Genomic DNA, 18,469 nt, shown 5'->3' with positions numbered 1-18,469 from the left:
CGATGTCGTTTCGGGCAATGTAGCGACCTCGAAGCTTGAAAGTCAGGGATTCGCAACAAGGGATGGGAGACCAGAAGCATCAGATAGCTCGCTAAGGCATCCTGTGGTGATGGACCGTGAGCTAATGGGCGCCACAGAACTATTGAGACGTGTAAGTGAAGCATATACATGAGACGTTGGTGCCATACAATGCGACTGAAACGGAGATGACTCAGACTTCCTAGGCTCTGCAAACCGGAGGCTGAGAGGATGGCACGACGAGCAGTCGGCCGCATGCCGCACGGACCCTAGCGTTGTCACAACTGGATGGAAGTCGTCCTCTTCAGCCATCCCCTTCGCGCAACGGGACATTGCAACGATGCATTATTTTATCTCTTCGGGCGGGATGTCGCTTACTCAGTGCTTCCCTCCCAAGTTCATGCCACTGCACGGTTGTTCCGCCAGGCTGGGTTTATTAAAGACGTACGACGATAACGAGCCGCTCGGTTGATGATTCTCTCCAGTACCGTGACCCTTGCTGTGAACACGTCTGTTCAGAGGATCGTACACGCATGCTCCGGCGCTACTGAACAGCTCTTCGGAAAGGTGTCACTGGTACCCCGCCCGTGAATAAGCCGCAAGACGACGAGGCACACAAGCGACGTTCAGCGGGAGCGGGCCAGGGCACTCTCGCACAGCCTGCTGGGAGATTGCCCTGAGCTGAGCGAGGCTGAGGGGACAAGATCATGAACTGTGAACTGTGAGACAGCATCGCACCGCAAACAGTACCGCGTTTTTTGTGGAAGGCCTTAGATTAGGAACCGAGTATCCGCCCTCCCCCTCCCCACATCTAGAGACACCAATCGTTGGGTATACGTGCGCCAGGCGGGAGCATCGAGATGGCTATGGAGAGAGAGAGTCTCTGCAGAATATTTGCGTCGTTATTCCTGGGAGATGCGCTCTCAGAGAGTCCTGCGACCCGCTGGGAGATCGGGCTGTCTCTATTCTGAGAGCCCGCCGGCGGTGATGCGCGGGAAGCGGTGCCGAAATAGGAAAAAGTCCGAGTTTAGATCCCGGGCCACAGCGCCGGGTGAAGCCTCTCGGCTTTGAGCGCTCGGCAGCGGACAGCTTGCGGCGCACACACACCAGCCTTTCGGTACCACAGCTTGGAATGACGACAAAACCGCGCGCCGAGGCTGGTTATATGTCCTCCTCTGTCTCCATTCCCTGCTACTCCCTTTCTGCGCAGGTCCACCACCATGGCCTCCATGAGCAGACGGCGCACCCAAAAAGCTCGCGCCTCCGACACGTTCAGGCCCAAATTCCCTATCGACCCCTTCGCCGCCGCGACTGTCCGCGAGCCCTGGTTCATTAGGCCAGATTCACTGCCCTCGGCGGCCTCACAGGCCAGGCGAGATGTCATCCTGGTGCTCGGTGGTAAGTGCATTGTCCTGTCTCCTCCCCCAGAGGAGCTGATTCCGTAGAAGCGCCGTCACCGCAGGACCTCGACGCGCTCCTGACCTCGAAGCATCTTGCCAACTCTCTCCTGATCGTTGCTAGCCACGAGCCACCGATCATTCCCCATACCGCACTCCCCACCGTTCGTATGCTTCGCCTTGACGGCCCTTTGGCAATAGAGCAGGCAGGCGCTGTACGCTTCGTGAACGTGCTCGAATGGGCGGAGCGCGTCGCCCGGCTGTGGCGGAAGTATGGCGGATACGGCACAGCAGAGCTCAAAGAAGAAGATGACGGTCTCGACTATCTTACGCCGCCATCCATTCTGCGCTTCAGGAGCACTCATAGTACTCCATCATCCCCGAGATCCTCCACTACTCAACTCTCCGCCGACCCGCGGGCCTCGATCTCCACTCTCGAGTTTGGCCGTCCTGGCCGCCCTCGCTCCGTCTCCTCGCGAATTCTTGGCAGAACGCGTCAGAGGTCTCTCCCTGCTGCCGACCCGTCGCAACGTCCGTTCGACGGGCTCATCAATTTCCTTTCGAGCGAAGTGTCGGACAAGGCACTACTCAAGCAGACAATCCTTGTCACAACGATCAGTAGACCTTTCCTCGTGCCAAGTGGATCCCCTCCTTCAGAAAGGGGCAGGCGCAAGTCCATTATGGGCCCGAAGAGCTCGACGTCAGTATACTGCCCACCCACGCCACCCAACCACAGCAGGGACTCGCTGACCTCAGTATCACCAATACCCACCAAAGCACACCTCATCCACGCTCTGCCTGCGGAATCGCGTTCATTGGATTCATTCGCACGTTCTAAATTGGTCCAGGGCTTGGAAGCATTCCTTCTGTCTTTCGGAAGCCCCACTACCCTCGATTTCCATGGCGCGGGTGATGACTTGACGGACCGCCTGCAGCCGTACATCATGACTGCGCGCAGCCTGGGGAGACCTTTTAGCACGGGCACGAGTGCAACAAGCACTTCTCCATACGGCTCCTGTTCATCTGACTGCACCCTTGCCGAGCTTGTCCTGTGCGGCTCTCTTGACGGGGACGATTTACCTTCGCATCTACAGTCTGACCGGACGCGTGCTCTGGTCACCCGCGTCACCCCACGTGCGCTACTCACGCAGGCGTCTGATGTAGTGCTTCTTGTGGACGACGCGCCCGCCGTGGTCGTCAGCCAATCTGACCCTGGTCATATGGGCTCTACCCCACCGAAGGCAAGACGCCTCCCGCGCCAGAATAGCATGGCATCCACGGCGTCGACACCTCCATCCTCTGCGCCGGTCACTCCCAGCTCCTTGCGGTCGACAAGCCCACGCAGCCCCTTGGCGAAGGGTGACACCATCACAAGCCTTGCTGGGCTTCCAACACCTCCCGACTCGGAAGAATCAGGGGCGGAGAATGGGGCGGAGGATATCGCGTACAGTCCACGCAAGCAGATCCCAGCGTCTCCCTCTGCCAATTCGTCGGAGGACTCCTCAGCCGTAGAGTTACGACTGAAGAAAATGCGCTGGAAATTCTGGAACCGTGCCAACTCGTAGCGCCGGCCGTACTTCTATGCCCTGCTCTCTGTGGAATATGAATATCATAGGACGGCCTCTACTAGTTATCTAATTCCTTGACTCTGCGTTTATGTCGCTGCTGCTTATACCGCTCTTTTCCATGTTCCTAGGCCCTTTCAGCATCGCACTCTCTTACCCGCTGAACCCCAGAAGCAATCTGCAACTCTTGCATACTTGCCACCCTCTGCATTGGCTGTCCTTGCACTAGCTCTCCCTTCCCATGTGACACTGTACTTTTGGAGAATAGACGTGTTATAGACCCGCTCACATCATATGAAATACTGTGGGTCTCAAAGTCATTAAAGCCAGCTCTCTTGTCAACGTTTCTGTAATATATCACCAGCTGACACGCCACAAGAAAGCAGGAAGTCCGCCGGCCTCCGCCGATTGCAAACTCGTTCGCTCTCATCATTCATTCTCATCTTCGCAGGAGGACCGCCCCGGTTTAAGCGTTTAAACGTTCAACGTCAACGTAACGTTTGACCTTCAAATATTCAAAATTTTGGTTTTAGGCCACCCCGATCCGGCTACGGATCACGGTCGCCCGCTATGGTATGGTGAGAGCGCGAACGTGCCTTCGGTAGAGCGGTGACGGATTTTGCCACCCTGCGAGCTATTTTTGCTCGCCGAACCTTGGCTCCGCTATCTGGCGGGAGCTGTAGGTGCAGGGTCGTATCGATCGTGGCTTCGCACGCAGCAGGAGGGATAAGCGGTCACACTCGTAAGGTCGCGGAGAGTACTTTGAACTGGCAATCGCTTCCTGGCATCTTGCGGCGAAGACCTCTGGTGCGAACTTCGCAGGCGCTCAAATTTCAAAGAAGGTATTCAGACCGTCCAGCCGAACGTTGCACAGGGATGTTAGGTGGAACTACAAATTGGGGATTATCATCTCATGCAGGGCCACAGCTTCTGTGGAGGGCGGCGCACGTAAGCCTCTTTCCCCCATCTTTCACAAACGCATCGCACCCGTGCTCGGTCGCCGACGCACCTGGTGACCCCGCTATCCCCGGCGGTCTCGCATACATTACTTTGGCAAGTCCGCAACACAATTTACCGGAAGGTCTGTGGTGCGGGCGAGATGGAAAACGACGAGCTGGCTTTGCTGGTTCACGAGGTAAGACAGCATGTCCGTTATCCCATATGCATTGACGTGCCAGGCCTCGACCTGTTTCTTTCGTAATCCGATCATTCTATTAAGCTGCGTGCCACCACCACGCGAGCGATGGGGTCTGGATTGGACTATCACGACCAAGAAAATGCGTAAAGAGAAGGTACGCGTGATAGACGTGGCGTCAGCGACCTACGCGCTCACGTCTATCATACAATCTGCGTATAACGGGCGGAGTGTCCGTCCATCTCCCGCATTTTCTCCGTCGAGGTTCACGAGAAGGACGGCCCGTTGCTGACCTGATAGTATGCTTCCCTGCGTGCACGTATGCGACAGCTATCAGACATATATTATCTACCCAGGCTGGCCGCCTGAGGTACGACCCTGTTGAACTAATCTATCCTAATCTCGCTTTCTGGCCATGTCAGCGGCGCCTGTGGATACCGCTTCCGCTGCCCGGTACCATGCAAGTCAGCCGCCAGCCGTTTAAGCAGGGCTCTCGTTGTCTATATCATTGCAGGGCAAACTTCTTCAAGTTCGCAACACCTTCGCCCTCTAACCTCATCCCCATCCATTCTGACATCGGGGACGCGCCGAGCTTCTTCTCATAGTAGTCAATGGTTGGCTGGTTCCACTAAGGTACCGTTAGAGTCAACGAGTGTGTCACACGCGTCCTGACACCGCTCTCACCTTCATCACTCCCCAGTCGAGACGCGCACAGTCCTGGTGGTGAGCAGCAAAGAGTGAGTATTCCGTGCTCCGTGTTCTTGCCTCCCTCACCTTCGCTTCAGCTATCTTGGCAAGCTCGCCGAAAAAGGCCTTGCCGACTCCATAGCTCCTGTATGCCTCTGAGACAAATATGTCTCCGAGCTATTCAAGGCCAGTCAGCTTACTCGCCCAGCACGAGTCCCGCGAGCAGTCGGGCGATTGCTGTTCTGCACATACGGAAACGCCTGGCTTGCCAAGCCATGTAGAGAAGTTGTGGCAGTAGATGGCTAACCCGATGACTTCGCCGGGCGCCTCGCGAGAGCCGACGACGGCGAGCAAGGTATGAGCATACGGTGTTTCAAAGAAATTCTTTCGCAACTGAATGGCGGCTTGCGGTGTTAGAACTGTAGTCTATGGCATTTGGAGGCACCTCTCACAAGCTCAGGCGTCGCTTTTACTTGGTCTGCAGCTTTCAGGTAGGCCGCCTAGCAGAAGGACGCTTTAGTCGATTTTATTTGGGACATCAAAGCCTTGCGATTCGTACATGGTCGACGACCAATTTCAAGATGGCGTCCTGAGAAGCCGTGAGCAACAAGACATGCTCAAGAGCACCAATTAAATCAAGATCTGCATACCACATCGTCGACAACCGCCGGGCGAATGAAGAACGACTTTTGGGACATGTTTCAGTGAAGAAAGGACAGTGAACGAGTGACAGGAAGCTTGTGAGATGCTGCTCACTATATAACAGCTCCCGGGGTAGGTATATAGTGAAATATCTTGTGGTCGTCGTGCATTAACGGCGGTGTGAGCAGAGCTCTCAGCCCGGAGTGGCTGCTAAGGACATGCGGTACAAACTTACCTATACTTACTTGTCACCGGCGCCGCTTGTCATCACCAAGGACGGCTCCGATCGGGTTCGCTCTCACACCTACACCCCCTCTGCTCTTTTGATGGGTTCTTCGCAAGTTCTTCGGCAGAAGAGGACCAAGTGACGTTCTATTTGCGAGATAAGGCCGGTAATCATACAGGAGGATGATATGGATATGTACTATGCTCGGTGAGTGGAGATCGTAGGATCGTTGAAAAGCTCATTAGTCTCCTTGAACATAAGCTCATAATTTATGCAAAGAGAGGATCACTAGATGAAGACATTAAACCCCCGATGGGCGACTGTTTAGAGTTAGCGACCTTTTGACTTGTAAAGCGAGTCGTCATATTCACCCCAAATGATGTGCTCGAAATGTTCAGGCACTGCGCGCCATCAACCCCGGGAGATAGGTCAATAATCTCGCCACCTGGTCGGAGTAAGGAGTAGCACTAGAGAAAGATTGCGAGCCAAGTACTCGTACCAGCTTGAATTTGTTAGCGGGTGGCTGTATTATCGAAGCTGTATCGATGGTACTCAGGTCTGACTATTTCTCTCCTTGTGCCGCAAGTCTTCGGTATGTCAAAACTGCACCCACATGTGCTGTATGTCAAATTAGCACATTTGGGCTAAGAAGGCTGTTAAAACGGTCGAAGAGAGTTGTCCACGGATTACATCATTTGTTCCGATGAACTTGAAGAGGTGGCAGAGAGCAGCATCGATGACGCTGACTGTGGAGAAAGATATGCGCTCCATCCGCATCCAAGCGATTCTGCAATCTCTGGTTCACCCCACTTGAAGCCTTCTAACATCCTCGATGCTTGTGGACAGATGACGGTCGCGGGTTTCCGGGGTCACATTACACGCTGCCAGCGATCAGCTGACTAAGCACGTGCCACGTTTGGCCAAGGTGTGAATTGCCCGAGCCAGCCTCACCGCTGGCCAGCTCAACATCTCTCCTTTGCCATCCAACCTCGTATCGTCCGCCAGCTACCCCGCAAGTGCTGCTCAATGTCCGCCCAGATTGGAGTATGTGCTCATTTTTATAGCAGTGCCTACCGTCCGTGTTTACTGACGCGTTCCAGGGCGTGGTGGATGCTCAGGCAAAAGCCCCACAAGACATTCGCAATGTCGTGAACTTCCTACGTAGCAGCAAAGCTGGGATTAAAGTCCGAGTGGGGGCTTTGAATGGAAAGCGCGCTGACTATTTCAAAGGTGCGTACCTGCCAGCTGTGCCACATGTCCCGGCATGCTCATCGTTCGTGCAGGCAAGGCTGCCGTGAAGGCTCTGCTCTCGCCTGCCTATGCCAAAGTAAAAAACGTCCAGAAGGTCGAGAATGAAGAAGATGCGCACAAACTCCTCGGCTCAATAATTCCCTTCGCCTTCTACCTGCGTGTTGACCGCGGTCAGCCAAGCGGCTCCGCATCTAGCTCGCCCAAGCTACTCAATGTCAACCCTCAGCAATCCTTCCAGCCAGACGCGTACTATGCATGGTTCTACGAAGGTTCGCAGCTTATGACCTACGTCGGCGGCTTCGCTATGCTCGCTGTCATGCTCGCTGGCGTCATGTTCCCTCTCTGGCCGCCGATCATGCGTCTCGGCGTGTGGTACATCAGCATTGCCGTGCTGGGCCTCATCGGCCTCTTCTTCGCCATTGCAGTCGTCCGGCTCATATTCTACATCATTACCCTCTTCGCTGCGAGTCCTGGCATCTGGATATTCCCGAAGCTGTTTGCTGACGTCGGATTTGTGAGTAAAGCCCTCCACGTACCACGTGTGTGCAATGCTTACATGCAAACAGGTGGAGTCTTTCATTCCGGTTTGGGAATGGGACCACCCGAAGAAGAAGGGCAAGAAGAAGGGCAAGGAGGCGGTGTCAGAGAAGGGGCAGACCATTGAGACGAACGGCAAGAGCACGCAGATCGATGTCCGCTCGGTCAGCCCAGATACAGGCAGCTCACGTCCAGAAAGCAGACAAGCACGCGTCGAGGACGTCCCAGAAGACTCGTAACCTCTTTATGTGCATCAGCTGCATGTGTGTGTTCCTATGTCTGCCTGGATATATCATTAGTTGCGGGATCTACGATATCCACACCCCATTCTATTTATCGGCAATAGATTCCTTAGCTTCCCCTACTTGCTCAGCCGGTCGACTCTCCGTATCGCTGTGTCAGCCTGAATGATGCCGTCGCGCTGTTTCAGCAAGTACGACTGTTTCCGGCTTTCGAGGTACGAGCTCTTCGCACTTTCCAAGTCGCCAGCCATCTGTAACTGTTGGTCAGCTTGCGGCGATCCGATGCCTTGCGTGTAGCGTACCTCGCGCATCGAACCCTTGTTGAACAATGCAGCAGCTAACACCAGCTCACAGTGAACTGATCCCTCAGGGTCGTTCTTGCTATCGTGCTGTGTCTTCTCAATCGTGCTGAGTGCTCTGTCAACCCACGCTTCTGCCTGGTGTCGCCGCTCTGGCGTTGGAGCACCAAGCAGCAGGCTGTCCGCTAGGCTGTTCATGAGGTCAGCACCTGCGTAGCGCGATTCAGAGACACGATTATCACTTAACACGGCGCACACACCTCGACATTTGTTCTCAGCAGACGTGTTTTTGTTGCCCGGTGGCAAGAGGACGTTCAAAGCGGAGAGGTACAATGGCACGGCGTACCTATGGACGTGTCAGGCTTGCAGGATAGTCGGGAAATGCTGGAAATACACACTCTTGTTTTCCGGTACGGTTGTAAAACGCTCCCAACGCTTGCAAAGGTGCAATGACGTCTGTCTTCTCGACCCACTTCGGCAGTTCTAGCTCCGCAATGACAGTCTTGTGCTCTTCGTCTGCGTCATGTGTCGGCATGGCAAGCTGAGTACTGATGTTCTCGTCTCGAAGTATCCGTAGGAGCTCTTCGACAGCATATACGAGCCATTGCTCCTCCTCAATAGCAGGCTGCTGGTAAGTCTCCGCCATCTCGCCGAGTTTATGTGCGACGGCGACGGCTCGAAGACGTTCCTGGCTAGAAAGTCCACTTGCCTGGCGTAGCTTCGTGAGGGAGTCAACATACGTGTCGTATGCTTCTCTGGGCTTATTGTTGTCCTCAAGCACGCCTGCTAGCGCGATTGCGATCCCGGACAGCTTCAGATAAGGATCTGAACCGAACGCTTCAAGAGGCAAGTTGTGCGCGGTGTCTAAAGCACTATACATGTCGGTCAACGCCCCGAGAAGAAAAAAAATATGTAACTCACCGACGCAAGAAACGTTCGCTCAATCCCAAATCCTCTTGACTCCTTGCTTTAATTCCAGCCCGAAGGTCTCCACGGACCTCCTTGGGCCAGATTGTAAACATGGTATAGAACTCGTATCTAGCTGTCGCCATCAATGTTATAAACTATAGGCAATAAGAGAGCACTCACAGCCCATATGCCGTGGACGCAGCACCCAACAGGATGAGTGCAGTGAAGATCGTTCCGACTCTAGACTTGCTCGGCAGTGACGCTATGGTACTTGCATGTCTGCAGTGGGCAGAGGCCAGCGCACTACAGGGAAAAGAAGGAAAGGCAGCCTTTCGCACTGCAGGCACTGACTTACGTAGACACCTAGATGAGAGGCGAAACATAGCCAAGCAGTTGGCGGGATGGAGAAGTGCGCTCAGGAGCGCTTTGTGCGGACGCGTCGAACACCCGGATATCGTGCGCTTCGGGACTAAGACCCCGAAAACCTCCGGCTGTACCGACTCCACTAGATGTCTGGCTCAAGAGCATACGCAATAGCAAGGCGACTGCAGACCGTTCATCGTCATTATGGACAGTAAGAGCGGGTGTGAAGTTAAATCTATAAGTGAACACGACGATATAGACACGAGAGAAATTTGGAACTTTTTGGTCGCAAAAAATATGCGAAAACAGCCTGAAAAAATAAGTAAGAAAATGCCATATTTTTCCTCCCGGTATCCGGCGGCCCGGCGACTCGGCAACCCGGCAGCTGAGCCGATTGTCCGCCGGGTGCCGCAGCCACGGGCGCTTTGACAATGGCCTGGCGGACAATCGGCTCGGCTGCCGGGTTGCCGAGTCGCCGGGCCGCCAGATACCGGGAGGAAAAATATGGCATTTTCTTACTTATTTTTTCAGGCTGTTTTCGCATATTTTTTGTAACAAAAAAGTTCCAAATTTCTCTCGTGAGAGCGACGCAACGCTGTACAGAACTACCCTATACGGACACGCTGTGCGGCCGTTTGATTGAGTCTGTACTGGCCTTCCAACTCCTCGTACAGCTGTTCACGGATTGTCCAAGGCGCATCGTACCACATGCGCTTCTGGAGCACGAGGTACTCGACTACGCGCTTTGGCGTCCCATCACCGGCAACGCGGTCGCCCTTCTTTGTAAAGACTTCTAGGCTCTGATGGCTGTCAGTCCGACCCCACGCTACTTGTGACGACGCACTCACCTGCATTGTGTCAAATTTTACGCAAGCTTGGATAGCAAGTCGGCTACCGAACTTGAGTGGTTGCCTACTAAGGTTAACATCAATAGCACGAATACTGAGAACCTTGCACGGCTTGTTCTCGCCATGGAATTTCCACACGTAGACGAGGTTTGGGTTCTGATTGCGATAACGCTTTTGCAGCTGATCGTGATATTCACCGACTGTTAAGGTCTTAAGGGACTTGTCGTCCGCACTAGAGGAAGGGGTTAGCAACCCGTGCGAGGTAAGCATTCCCGTCGACTGACACAGCGAAGCCCTGATTGACCCGTTTGTAGGTGTCTAGTGCAATTTTCAGGAAAGGCTTCAGCCATGCTGTTGACTGAACCCTGAGCAAGTTGGTCGACCATACGCGAGGCACTTTGACACCAGGAAAGCTTTGTGACTTCGCAATGCGGTACATCCTACAAAACACTGTTCGAAATCAGGAGGAAGCCTGTCGCAGAGGAGATACGTACGACACCACATTCCCGATGAAGTTGTTTTGAGTGGCCCATAATTTACGGAAATGGTCCAGGAGGCCGGCATTCTTGCGCTTTGAATACCAGCCAGGAACGTGAAGGTCTGCGCGATATTAGATTATTGGCTTTGATTGTAGACGGTTGCTACACACCGAAGGTTTGCAATGGATGCGCCCATATATCGTATGGTATTTGGCCTTCTAGCCCATGGAGTCTATCCAACTGTACTAGTTGCTCCTCGAGTGAAGGCTGCTGCGGCTCCTCTTGATGCAATCTCTTGTGTTCTTGAGGCTGGGCGCGTGCTATGTTCTTCGTGTTCTTTGGGCTTGTGCTCGACTGTGCAGTGCTCTGAACATTCTGTGCAACGTTGGAGGCAGCCGAAGTATTATGCTGCGCAACGACCGACGTTGAGAAGGCAGCTCGAGACGGCGCGAAAGGATAGACAAGGAGCGTGCTACGACATGCCAAGGACCGCTGAGCGAGGTTGTGGCACCTCGAGGAGAACATTTCTCGTCAAGGAATAAACACGCTCGGAGTCGGAGGGGAATCCCGAAAGCGCGGTGGAAGCCACGTGGCTGTTCGACGCACGTGGAGCCGCTCGGCTTCAAATTCCTCTGCTCGCGTAGGCCCACGGCACCGACGCCTTTTGAAAGTCGACCACCACCTCGCTCGCTCTCAGGTCGCCTGTACTCACCCCCAGCCTCTCCCCATGCCTGTAAGTCCTTCATGCTCCCATACGAACCCAAACCTTGTCACACAAGTTCAACCATCTCTTAGCGCCAGTCCCGCTCTTCCCGTCCCGCTCCTGCTCCCCGCGCTGCCCCAGCTCCTGCTCAGACGAGGGGTGCGCATACCGCGGCGGCCCCGCATGCGCCTCCAGCTCACCAGGCTCCACCGGTTCCTCCTCAGGCTCAGGCCGCCTCTTCGCAAGGACCCGGCTTGCTCTCCCAGATGGCTGCCACCGCCGGTTCCGTCGCTGTAGGCTCGACCATTGGCCATGGTATCTCCAACATGCTCTTCGGTTCGAGTCACGCACCGGCAGAGCCCGCGGCTCCTGCCCAGCAAGCGCCGCCGCAGAACTATCAGACCTCAGGTGTCAGCTGCGAGACACAGGCCAAGGGCGAGTCCACCGCGTATGCAATTCGTGACATTCCCAGCTTATTCTTTCTCTTAGAGTTCACTAAGTGCCTCGAGAAGGCCGACCTTCCTTCATGTACATGGTATCTTGAACAATTGAAGGCTGTACGTGTCACGTCACCTGTTTGCGTAACGATCGCTCACGAGTTCTTTGTGGTTCAGTGCCAGGCTGCCGCTGCTCCTTATTAGACGGGCTTTAGCTGACCTCTCATCATCCAGCTCATGTTGGTGATAAATTGCTCTAATGCACACGTCTATTGGCATATGTTGCTTCCCAGGAATGTCAGCTAACGCACGTGGTGCGAACGTACCGACCCACTAAGTCCAGGATAGCGCGTGGAAATATTCTCTAGGAACCGGGTAGCGTCTCCGTGTCCTTCAACCGCGAAGTTCAGCGCACGTGAACCTATGGCGCCATAAATCCCCTCCCAGTCCAAGATAGCCAGGTCGTCGAAGCGAACGACCGAGACTTCCCGTGCGCCGCACTCAGAGTCCAAAGCTCGCAGATCTTCCACATTGTCCGCTCGGATACGAAGAGCCATCTTCTCTAGCCGTGGTGACGAAAGTTGAGCTATGATGAGCTTATTGATCCAGGGTAGTGACATGTTGCCAGCTACGAACATCTCCCGCAAGGCGAACTGTAAGCGGCAGCTGCGAACGTGGGAGAGACCCTCCAGTGAAAATCCTGTGTCGTCGAGTACGGCTACATAAACGTTAAGATTGTAAGCTATGACGGATATATCAAAGGGCAATAATAGGTTGTATTCACCCTGTAAGTTGCCCTCAGCATCGATATTTATGTCGAGGTGCTCCAACGATGCACCCAGGATACTCAGAGTTTCGGCGACGAGTTCAGCCTCCGCACGCCAGGTAACGAGAGCCTGAAACGACTGGATTTGATGCTTTCCCGCGACGATGCACCTTGAAAAGTGGTTCGTCCATTGCACACCAGCTATGCTCAGACTCTTCAGAGTGGGTAGATCAATGCTAGCGTGCGAGTCGTTCAGATCAGAGAGTAGTCGGTCGATTTCCAGGTGCTCCAGGGCCGGAGTAGTGAGGAGGCGAACCGCATGCATGGTGTGCTCAGCCACACACCAGCGAATGCCTAGCCCCGAGATACGTCTGAACGACGCATTCTCTGTGAGTGCAGAGGCCAGATTTGTGTCAAGCTCCACACTGATGAGGGCAAGGCGGCGCAGCGAGGGCAGGCAGTCCAGCACAGACAACAGATCCTCGGGCTCGTACCGCCGAACATGTGGGTACGGGAAGCCTTGCAGTTCGAAGGTCCTGATGAAGGGAGCAACGTCTGGGGAGAACGCGAGCAACTCGGCGAATGGCGCAAGCCTGCCATAGACACGGGTAACCGAAAAACGATGGTATCGGACGGCGGAGAGCCAGGCACGGCAGGTCAGGCCACACGCTGACAATGCCACGCTGTCGTTATGGAGAAAGTCGACGATGCAGTCGCTCAGTTCGTGCGGGAGCTGGGGCGCCATGGCAGGCACACTCCTCTGTCAGCTGAGAGCTGGACCGGAGTCAGCGGGATCCCGTGAGCTAGGGCTGCCTGTGCGGTACTCACCCCAGGCTGTGGGCCAGACGTAGGCTGCGTATGGTTGCGTCCTGTAAGGAGGCCGAGACAGATGGCCGTCTCTTTGTCTCAAGGTACCTAAATATTACGTGTGTTGTGTCGGGAGTCGCTCGCGGGGGTAGTCTGCAGCAGAGGACTTACAGTCACGTATCTCGCTTAGAGTGAGCTCTGTCGGGATTAGATAAGGGAAATACGGTTCTAGATTTTTCTGCAGGCAATAGTGGGCTGAGGGCACCCGGAAGCCAAGTCCAGCGTCGTGGGCTTTCCCAGGACGGGCTTGGATAATTATTCCGGTGTTAAACCGGGTAGTGACTAGACACTGCGTGCACAAGATACTATGCCTTATAGCCTTGAGCAACAATGCTTGGACTTACCTGTCGATACCGTGGACAGTTTGCAGACGATGGTCATGCATGTTCCAGGGCTCGTCATTGAGGGACTTTAGGGCAAGCGTCGGCGCTTGAGAGAATGTTGAGACGCCACAGTGGCACAGACCCGCTCTTTCACGTTGCTATCGAACTCGTTTTATTGCGCTAATTTTGCCGTCGGGGCTCAACATATTCCATCGCTTGAAGAGCGTGCGGAGTGTCATGCGAGCCCTCGCAACAAAAACATAGTACGACTGGCAGCATGGGATTCAGCAGCTCAAAAACTTCGCATATTGCTATGCTACTGCCCTCCTTCAGTAAGCAACCACTAAGAACCCATTCCAACTGCATCTAACCTAATAGAGCTTAAAATCAGGTCCTAGACGGCGAGCCAGTGGCGTATGCTGGTCGTTGCCGTCTGCTTCGGATTCAAGAACGACCTTCGGGAAACCACGAAGTCTCGAAACAAACGAGCTGTTCACGACGCTCAAGTTCGGGTTCGTCACGCCGTATATTGTCCAGAATAGCTAGACTGTTTCTTCTATGTGCCGAGCATGCCGCGTGGTATTGCAGCTGCATCTTCGCCAGTCGTCTTGTGCGCAGGAGACGATATTGCTAGACTTTCGTGGGACGAGACTGAACTTGGTCGCCCCTAGACTTCTGTGAAATAAAACACAAATCGGTTATGCCCAGATCATCCCTGCTTCACTGTACAAAGCTCGCGGATTCTATTGCTATGAACCCTGCAGTATCTATGCGACTGAACGCTGGAACGCTGTACGAGAGCCAATAGCGGGTCTCTACTGCCCGTAAGGACCGTCGGGTGAACAGCTGTTCCTGTCCGAGGGTGGTCATGAGCAGCGTTACCTTACTCCGACGGTCGATATCAGGTCCTACTTGGATAAAGTGGAACGCAGTGAAGGTACGTTTGCATTGGCCATGGTGGAGCGTGACACTGATCTTGATTGAACAAGGCACGGCCCGAAGCTGAATACGGCAGCATGTAACACATGGCTACCAAACTCCTGCGAAGCCACTGTGTCTAGACTCGGCTAGGGCCTGCATGAGAGTGGCGCGCGATTGTCGCGGCTGCGCTGTTCCAGTGTGCAATGCTTCATTCTGGGGCCCGGTGAGTGACTCGAGCCTATTTTTCTGCCCATTGGAGCTATTCCTTTGTGGCTCCACTGCTCCTGGTATGGAGCATGAGCTTGTATCGTTCCATAGGAGCGGGTGAGGCGATGTCGCCCAGTCTGGTCCTATGACCTTCGCATATCTTCACATGGACTGTCGGCAACGACATGAATTGCTTGTAGCCGGTCTCCGTCCTCCAAGTCTTTGACACTCAGACAATAAGGGACGCTGACATTGATTTTATTAACCCTTTGCCCAATTGTCAGATGTGCATATGATCAGGCTAGAAAAGCCTAAGTTAGGGCATTTACCCCTGCTCGGTGTTATTCGCTCTTACGTGCAAATGGAGATCGTTACGCGTGGCCATCTATCTAACTCAACCCTAAAGCTAGTATCAATGTGGCCGGCGGCACCTCCTGCCTTCTTGGAATGATCCTGTCTTTCTGACGGATCAATGCCTACACCTTTTGCGTCACGGATATCGACCGGTATCTCCTTGTGGTTGCATCGCTCTCGCGTCACCGTCCGTCCAAGGTTTCCGACCTCCACCTCAGCTTACTCAGTCGCCAGTTGACATTCCTCTGGACGTTCTTGTCCCACCACCATCCACCTTCTCTCCGACTTATTCGTTTCCGTGAGTAAGCTTGATTCCGTGATCCCATCATGGGTGCCGTCCATTCGTCTCTTCCGCGGGGTGAAGTACCTCACTGACAAATTTACTCCTGAAATATCTGTCCTCATTATTTTGGAGTTGAGCAACCACGAGGTTCCATATACCCTGGTCGCTCGCATTCGGCTTTCGTCAAAGGTAGTCTCCTCAGCTCACATGGCCTTCGGTACCGAGCCATGCCTCCCGCGCAATAGAAATTGACGGGACGGTGGATCAAAGGTGAGCGTATTAATTGAATTCATGACGAGCCATTCATCCCCATGGGTATTCTGAAGAAGCATTCCTCCCACGTGTTTTCTGCAGGCCCGAGTCTCTTTACAGCTCTGTCGTGACCACCCTATTCGCCTCGAGACGTGTACTTAGAACACTTAACCGATAGCAATTAATTCAGCTTCTGGCACTCACGGTGTGCAATAGCCTGAGCTTACAAGCTCTTGAGAGTTGGTGTTGGTCTAGAATGAAAAATCCTGGCTAAGTACTAGTCTAGTTGCGTTGAATCCTCTTCCACGACTGCATTGCAGAAGACATTGCAAGAGAACTTTCGACCTTCTCCGAGCTGCAACAAACGAAATGCCAAAGAGGGATCTTTGAGATGCTGAAGCAGAGCCTGATGCAGGGTTCGACAATTTAGTTGTCTTAGGTACCCACCCTTGACGGCCTGACAGACTGGACCTGGCAGCAAATGCGCACTGGCACTCTGTAGATCCATCTACTGAAGAAGGTGCCATAGAGATAATGTTGAGTGCAGATCATCAACCAATGAGCTTCGTCCAAGGCGATCTCCCAGAGATCTTCTGCCATCAGATGCAACCGGGGCTGGCTCAACCTGAGGCGAGCGACGATTGGCTTATAAGCCGTCGCGATCTGCGCGGAGCAAAGTGTCGCAGCGTGCTCGGTTCGTCACGGAGTGAGCTCGAACGTCGAACTTCCCAGCTCCAAGCGTCGCTTGATGCTGCTCCCACAACGTCGCCCTCATCTACACGTAGACACTGACGATGCGCGAGCAGGCGCATCGTCTAGCCACAGCGTGCCGTTTCCAAAGCATGACGGGTTCAGTCACTTCCACACCTCGGTGGTCCGGTATGACTTCTGCTCCGTCATCGCATGCGCCGGCTAAGATTACCAAAACAAGGGCACACCAGCTGGAAATACAGATACATAGCCCCACTATAAGGTCCAGTCACAAGAATACGTACGAGCCGTCCAAGATACTGCCTGTTTTTGGAGACCATGACAGGGTTGAGGGAGCCGTTCTGCTTGATCCGCAGCAATCTTCAACCCCGGGAAAACTGTCAGTCACAGTGAGTCATATCGTCTCGGTCAGCATATTGTGCTGTTGAGCCCTGACTTGCTTCCAGTTTGAGGGCGCGTTCATCTACTTGTCACCGGGGGCCATGAAACCTTCAGAACGGATGGCTGACGCGAGAAACTCTGATAAGTACAGACACCTGTTCTTCTCGTCAACCATCACTTTTAGTACGGGCGAGAGCGGAAGCCCTCGCTCTGCATCATCACTACGGGATGCCTTCACCAATTCCGTGCGCCTGCGAAAGACGGAAAGCTCTCCAAACACTGCTGGATCCGCCCGCCCACACTTTCCTTTCGCATTCGATATACCGCGACCAGGACGTCCAGGTGAAGAATTACCTCCTACATGCTGCAATGTTTCGCTTGGTATCGCTGGCATCAGAGGACGAAGCGCTGTGGAAAGAGCGGAGGTTGAGTACAAGATTGTCGCGACTTGGGAAGACCACGATGACAAGGAGACGGCACGGTACGTCGGACGATAGAATGCGAAGTACGGTTCATTCAGTTCATCATAGGCTCGAAGCTCCGGTTATATACCAACCAGACACTGACTTTCAGTCTTTGGATGGCCTGTATCTCGAGCCCGACTCGTGGCTCGAAATACCTCTCCGTTCCGACAGACCCATACCTTTCAAATGCGCGGTAGGTTAAAGTAATGATATCTCCTCTGCTTAGCTCACACTACCATAGGTAACTCTACCAGATCCACCTACGCTGCCCAGATCGGGTTATGTGCCTTTCTTCGTTGTGTTTACTACGAGGCCCCGGTCTTCGGCCCTTGCGCGAGAAATCGCTGCAGATGCTACTATCGCCGTTTCGCTCCTTCGTCAAATCACAGTCCTGTCAGGACCCTCCCCACTCTACAGCCCAACCATTTCCGCGAGCTCCGTGTCAAGCGAGGACTCAGACGCACGAATTACTCCCAAAAAATCGCTTCTCCGGCGTCGTATCGTCAAAAGCTCCCCTTCAACCCCATCGGGCTCTCTGAGGTCTCCCCAGAAGCCTGTTCCTCAGGACAAACCCTTGCCCCCAATACCACATGGCATCTCGGACATGCGATCTCTACACACCGATGTTTGCATCGGGTTTCCTAAGCGCCCTCGCAACCGCATGGCCTCTCACCGGCACCATCCGTCCATTGAAGAGAACGCAGCGCTACCCGATGGACTGTATAAGGGAAAGCTCAGGCTCGACAAATCTATGCTGCCCTCCATCGAGTGGGCGAGCTTGACTGTGAAAGTAAGTCACGGATACATGTTGTCTTGCATCTTCGCTGATGAGGCTCTTGCCCAGTATTTCGTTGAGGTTTCTGTTGTCCTCGGTCAGGACGAGCTGCGCGTCCGTGTTCCCGTCCGTATCTTCTGACCGTTCTTTCGGCCACTTCCGCAGCCTGTTCGTTCAGCCTACGCCTAATTTATTTATTCTTTATTTAAGGACCTTATCCCATTGCACACATATCCCTATACCCTTTGTTGTGTGCGAATTGCGAGATGGCGAATTATATATACTCTTGTAGCGCGCGTTTAAAATGAAGTGTTTATACGCTATGACGGTAGGGGGTCCCAAGGGTCCTGGCGCTGTATCAGGCCCCGGAATCATGGGCGCGTGCGTGGGCACGCGCGGTTTACCCTCACACCTCACCTTTTAGTAT

General features: G+C 54.0%; 7 protein-coding genes across 7 annotated transcripts; 4 read left to right on the top strand and 3 right to left on the bottom strand.

Moving 5' to 3' along the window:
* Positions 1–1,115: 1,115 nt before the first annotated feature.
* Positions 1,116–3,339, top strand: PHACADRAFT_206855 (uncharacterized protein). The gene is made up of 2 exons (XM_007393281.1): positions 1,116–1,416; positions 1,467–3,339. The coding sequence occupies exons 1-2, from the start codon at positions 1,239–1,241 to the stop codon at positions 2,978–2,980; spliced, it is 1,692 nt and encodes a 563-aa protein (XP_007393343.1). The 5' UTR covers positions 1,116–1,238; the 3' UTR covers positions 2,981–3,339.
* A 1,044-nt stretch (positions 3,340–4,383) lies between these two features.
* PHACADRAFT_206854 (uncharacterized protein) lies at positions 4,384–5,584 on the bottom strand. Its single transcript, XM_007393280.1, has 7 exons — positions 5,453–5,584; positions 5,362–5,391; positions 5,255–5,302; positions 5,055–5,195; positions 4,890–4,979; positions 4,800–4,832; positions 4,384–4,743 (listed from the first exon to the last, which is right to left on the bottom strand). The coding sequence occupies exons 1-7, from the start codon at positions 5,498–5,500 to the stop codon at positions 4,621–4,623; spliced, it is 513 nt and encodes a 170-aa protein (XP_007393342.1). The 5' UTR covers positions 5,501–5,584; the 3' UTR covers positions 4,384–4,620.
* Positions 5,585–6,696: 1,112 nt separating this feature from the next.
* Positions 6,697–7,697, top strand: PHACADRAFT_193135 (uncharacterized protein; the record flags this gene model as incomplete). The annotated part of the gene is made up of 4 exons (XM_007393279.1): positions 6,697–6,714; positions 6,771–6,900; positions 6,954–7,435; positions 7,488–7,697. The coding sequence occupies 4 exons, from the start codon at positions 6,697–6,699 to the stop codon at positions 7,695–7,697; spliced, it is 840 nt and encodes a 279-aa protein (XP_007393341.1).
* Positions 7,698–7,819: 122 nt separating this feature from the next.
* Positions 7,820–9,291, bottom strand: PHACADRAFT_88704 (uncharacterized protein; the record flags this gene model as incomplete). Its single annotated transcript, XM_007393278.1, has 6 exons — positions 7,820–7,951; positions 8,003–8,208; positions 8,260–8,345; positions 8,398–8,871; positions 8,921–9,037; positions 9,089–9,291. The coding sequence occupies 6 exons, from the start codon at positions 9,289–9,291 to the stop codon at positions 7,820–7,822; spliced, it is 1,218 nt and encodes a 405-aa protein (XP_007393340.1).
* Positions 9,292–9,837: 546 nt separating this feature from the next.
* On the bottom strand, positions 9,838–11,150 carry PHACADRAFT_251962 (uncharacterized protein). The gene has a single exon (XM_007393277.1). It carries the CDS (start codon positions 10,387–10,389, stop codon positions 9,877–9,879), a length of 513 nt encoding a protein of 170 aa, XP_007393339.1. The 5' UTR covers positions 10,390–11,150; the 3' UTR covers positions 9,838–9,876.
* Positions 11,151–11,270: 120 nt separating this feature from the next.
* PHACADRAFT_251960 (uncharacterized protein) lies at positions 11,271–12,982 on the top strand. Its single transcript, XM_007393276.1, has 5 exons — positions 11,271–11,331; positions 11,394–11,736; positions 11,791–11,858; positions 11,916–12,456; positions 12,523–12,982. Exons 1-4 carry the CDS (start codon positions 11,326–11,328, stop codon positions 11,940–11,942), a joined length of 444 nt encoding a protein of 147 aa, XP_007393338.1. The 5' UTR covers positions 11,271–11,325; the 3' UTR covers positions 11,943–12,456; positions 12,523–12,982.
* Positions 12,983–16,378: 3,396 nt separating this feature from the next.
* Positions 16,379–18,349, top strand: PHACADRAFT_206848 (uncharacterized protein). Its single transcript, XM_007393275.1, has 6 exons — positions 16,379–16,590; positions 16,643–16,811; positions 16,869–17,284; positions 17,334–17,460; positions 17,509–18,057; positions 18,112–18,349. The coding sequence occupies exons 1-6, from the start codon at positions 16,460–16,462 to the stop codon at positions 18,181–18,183; spliced, it is 1,464 nt and encodes a 487-aa protein (XP_007393337.1). The 5' UTR covers positions 16,379–16,459; the 3' UTR covers positions 18,184–18,349.
* The last annotated feature ends 120 nt before the right edge of the window (positions 18,350–18,469 follow it).

Source organism: Phanerochaete carnosa, assembly GCF_000300595.1.
Source record: "Phanerochaete carnosa HHB-10118-sp unplaced genomic scaffold PHACAscaffold_3, whole genome shotgun sequence".
Classification (NCBI taxonomy): Eukaryota; Fungi; Basidiomycota; class Agaricomycetes; order Polyporales; family Phanerochaetaceae; genus Phanerochaete; species Phanerochaete carnosa.
Note: the sequence above shows the minus strand (reverse complement) of the source record. Positions and strands in the feature narration are given on the sequence as shown.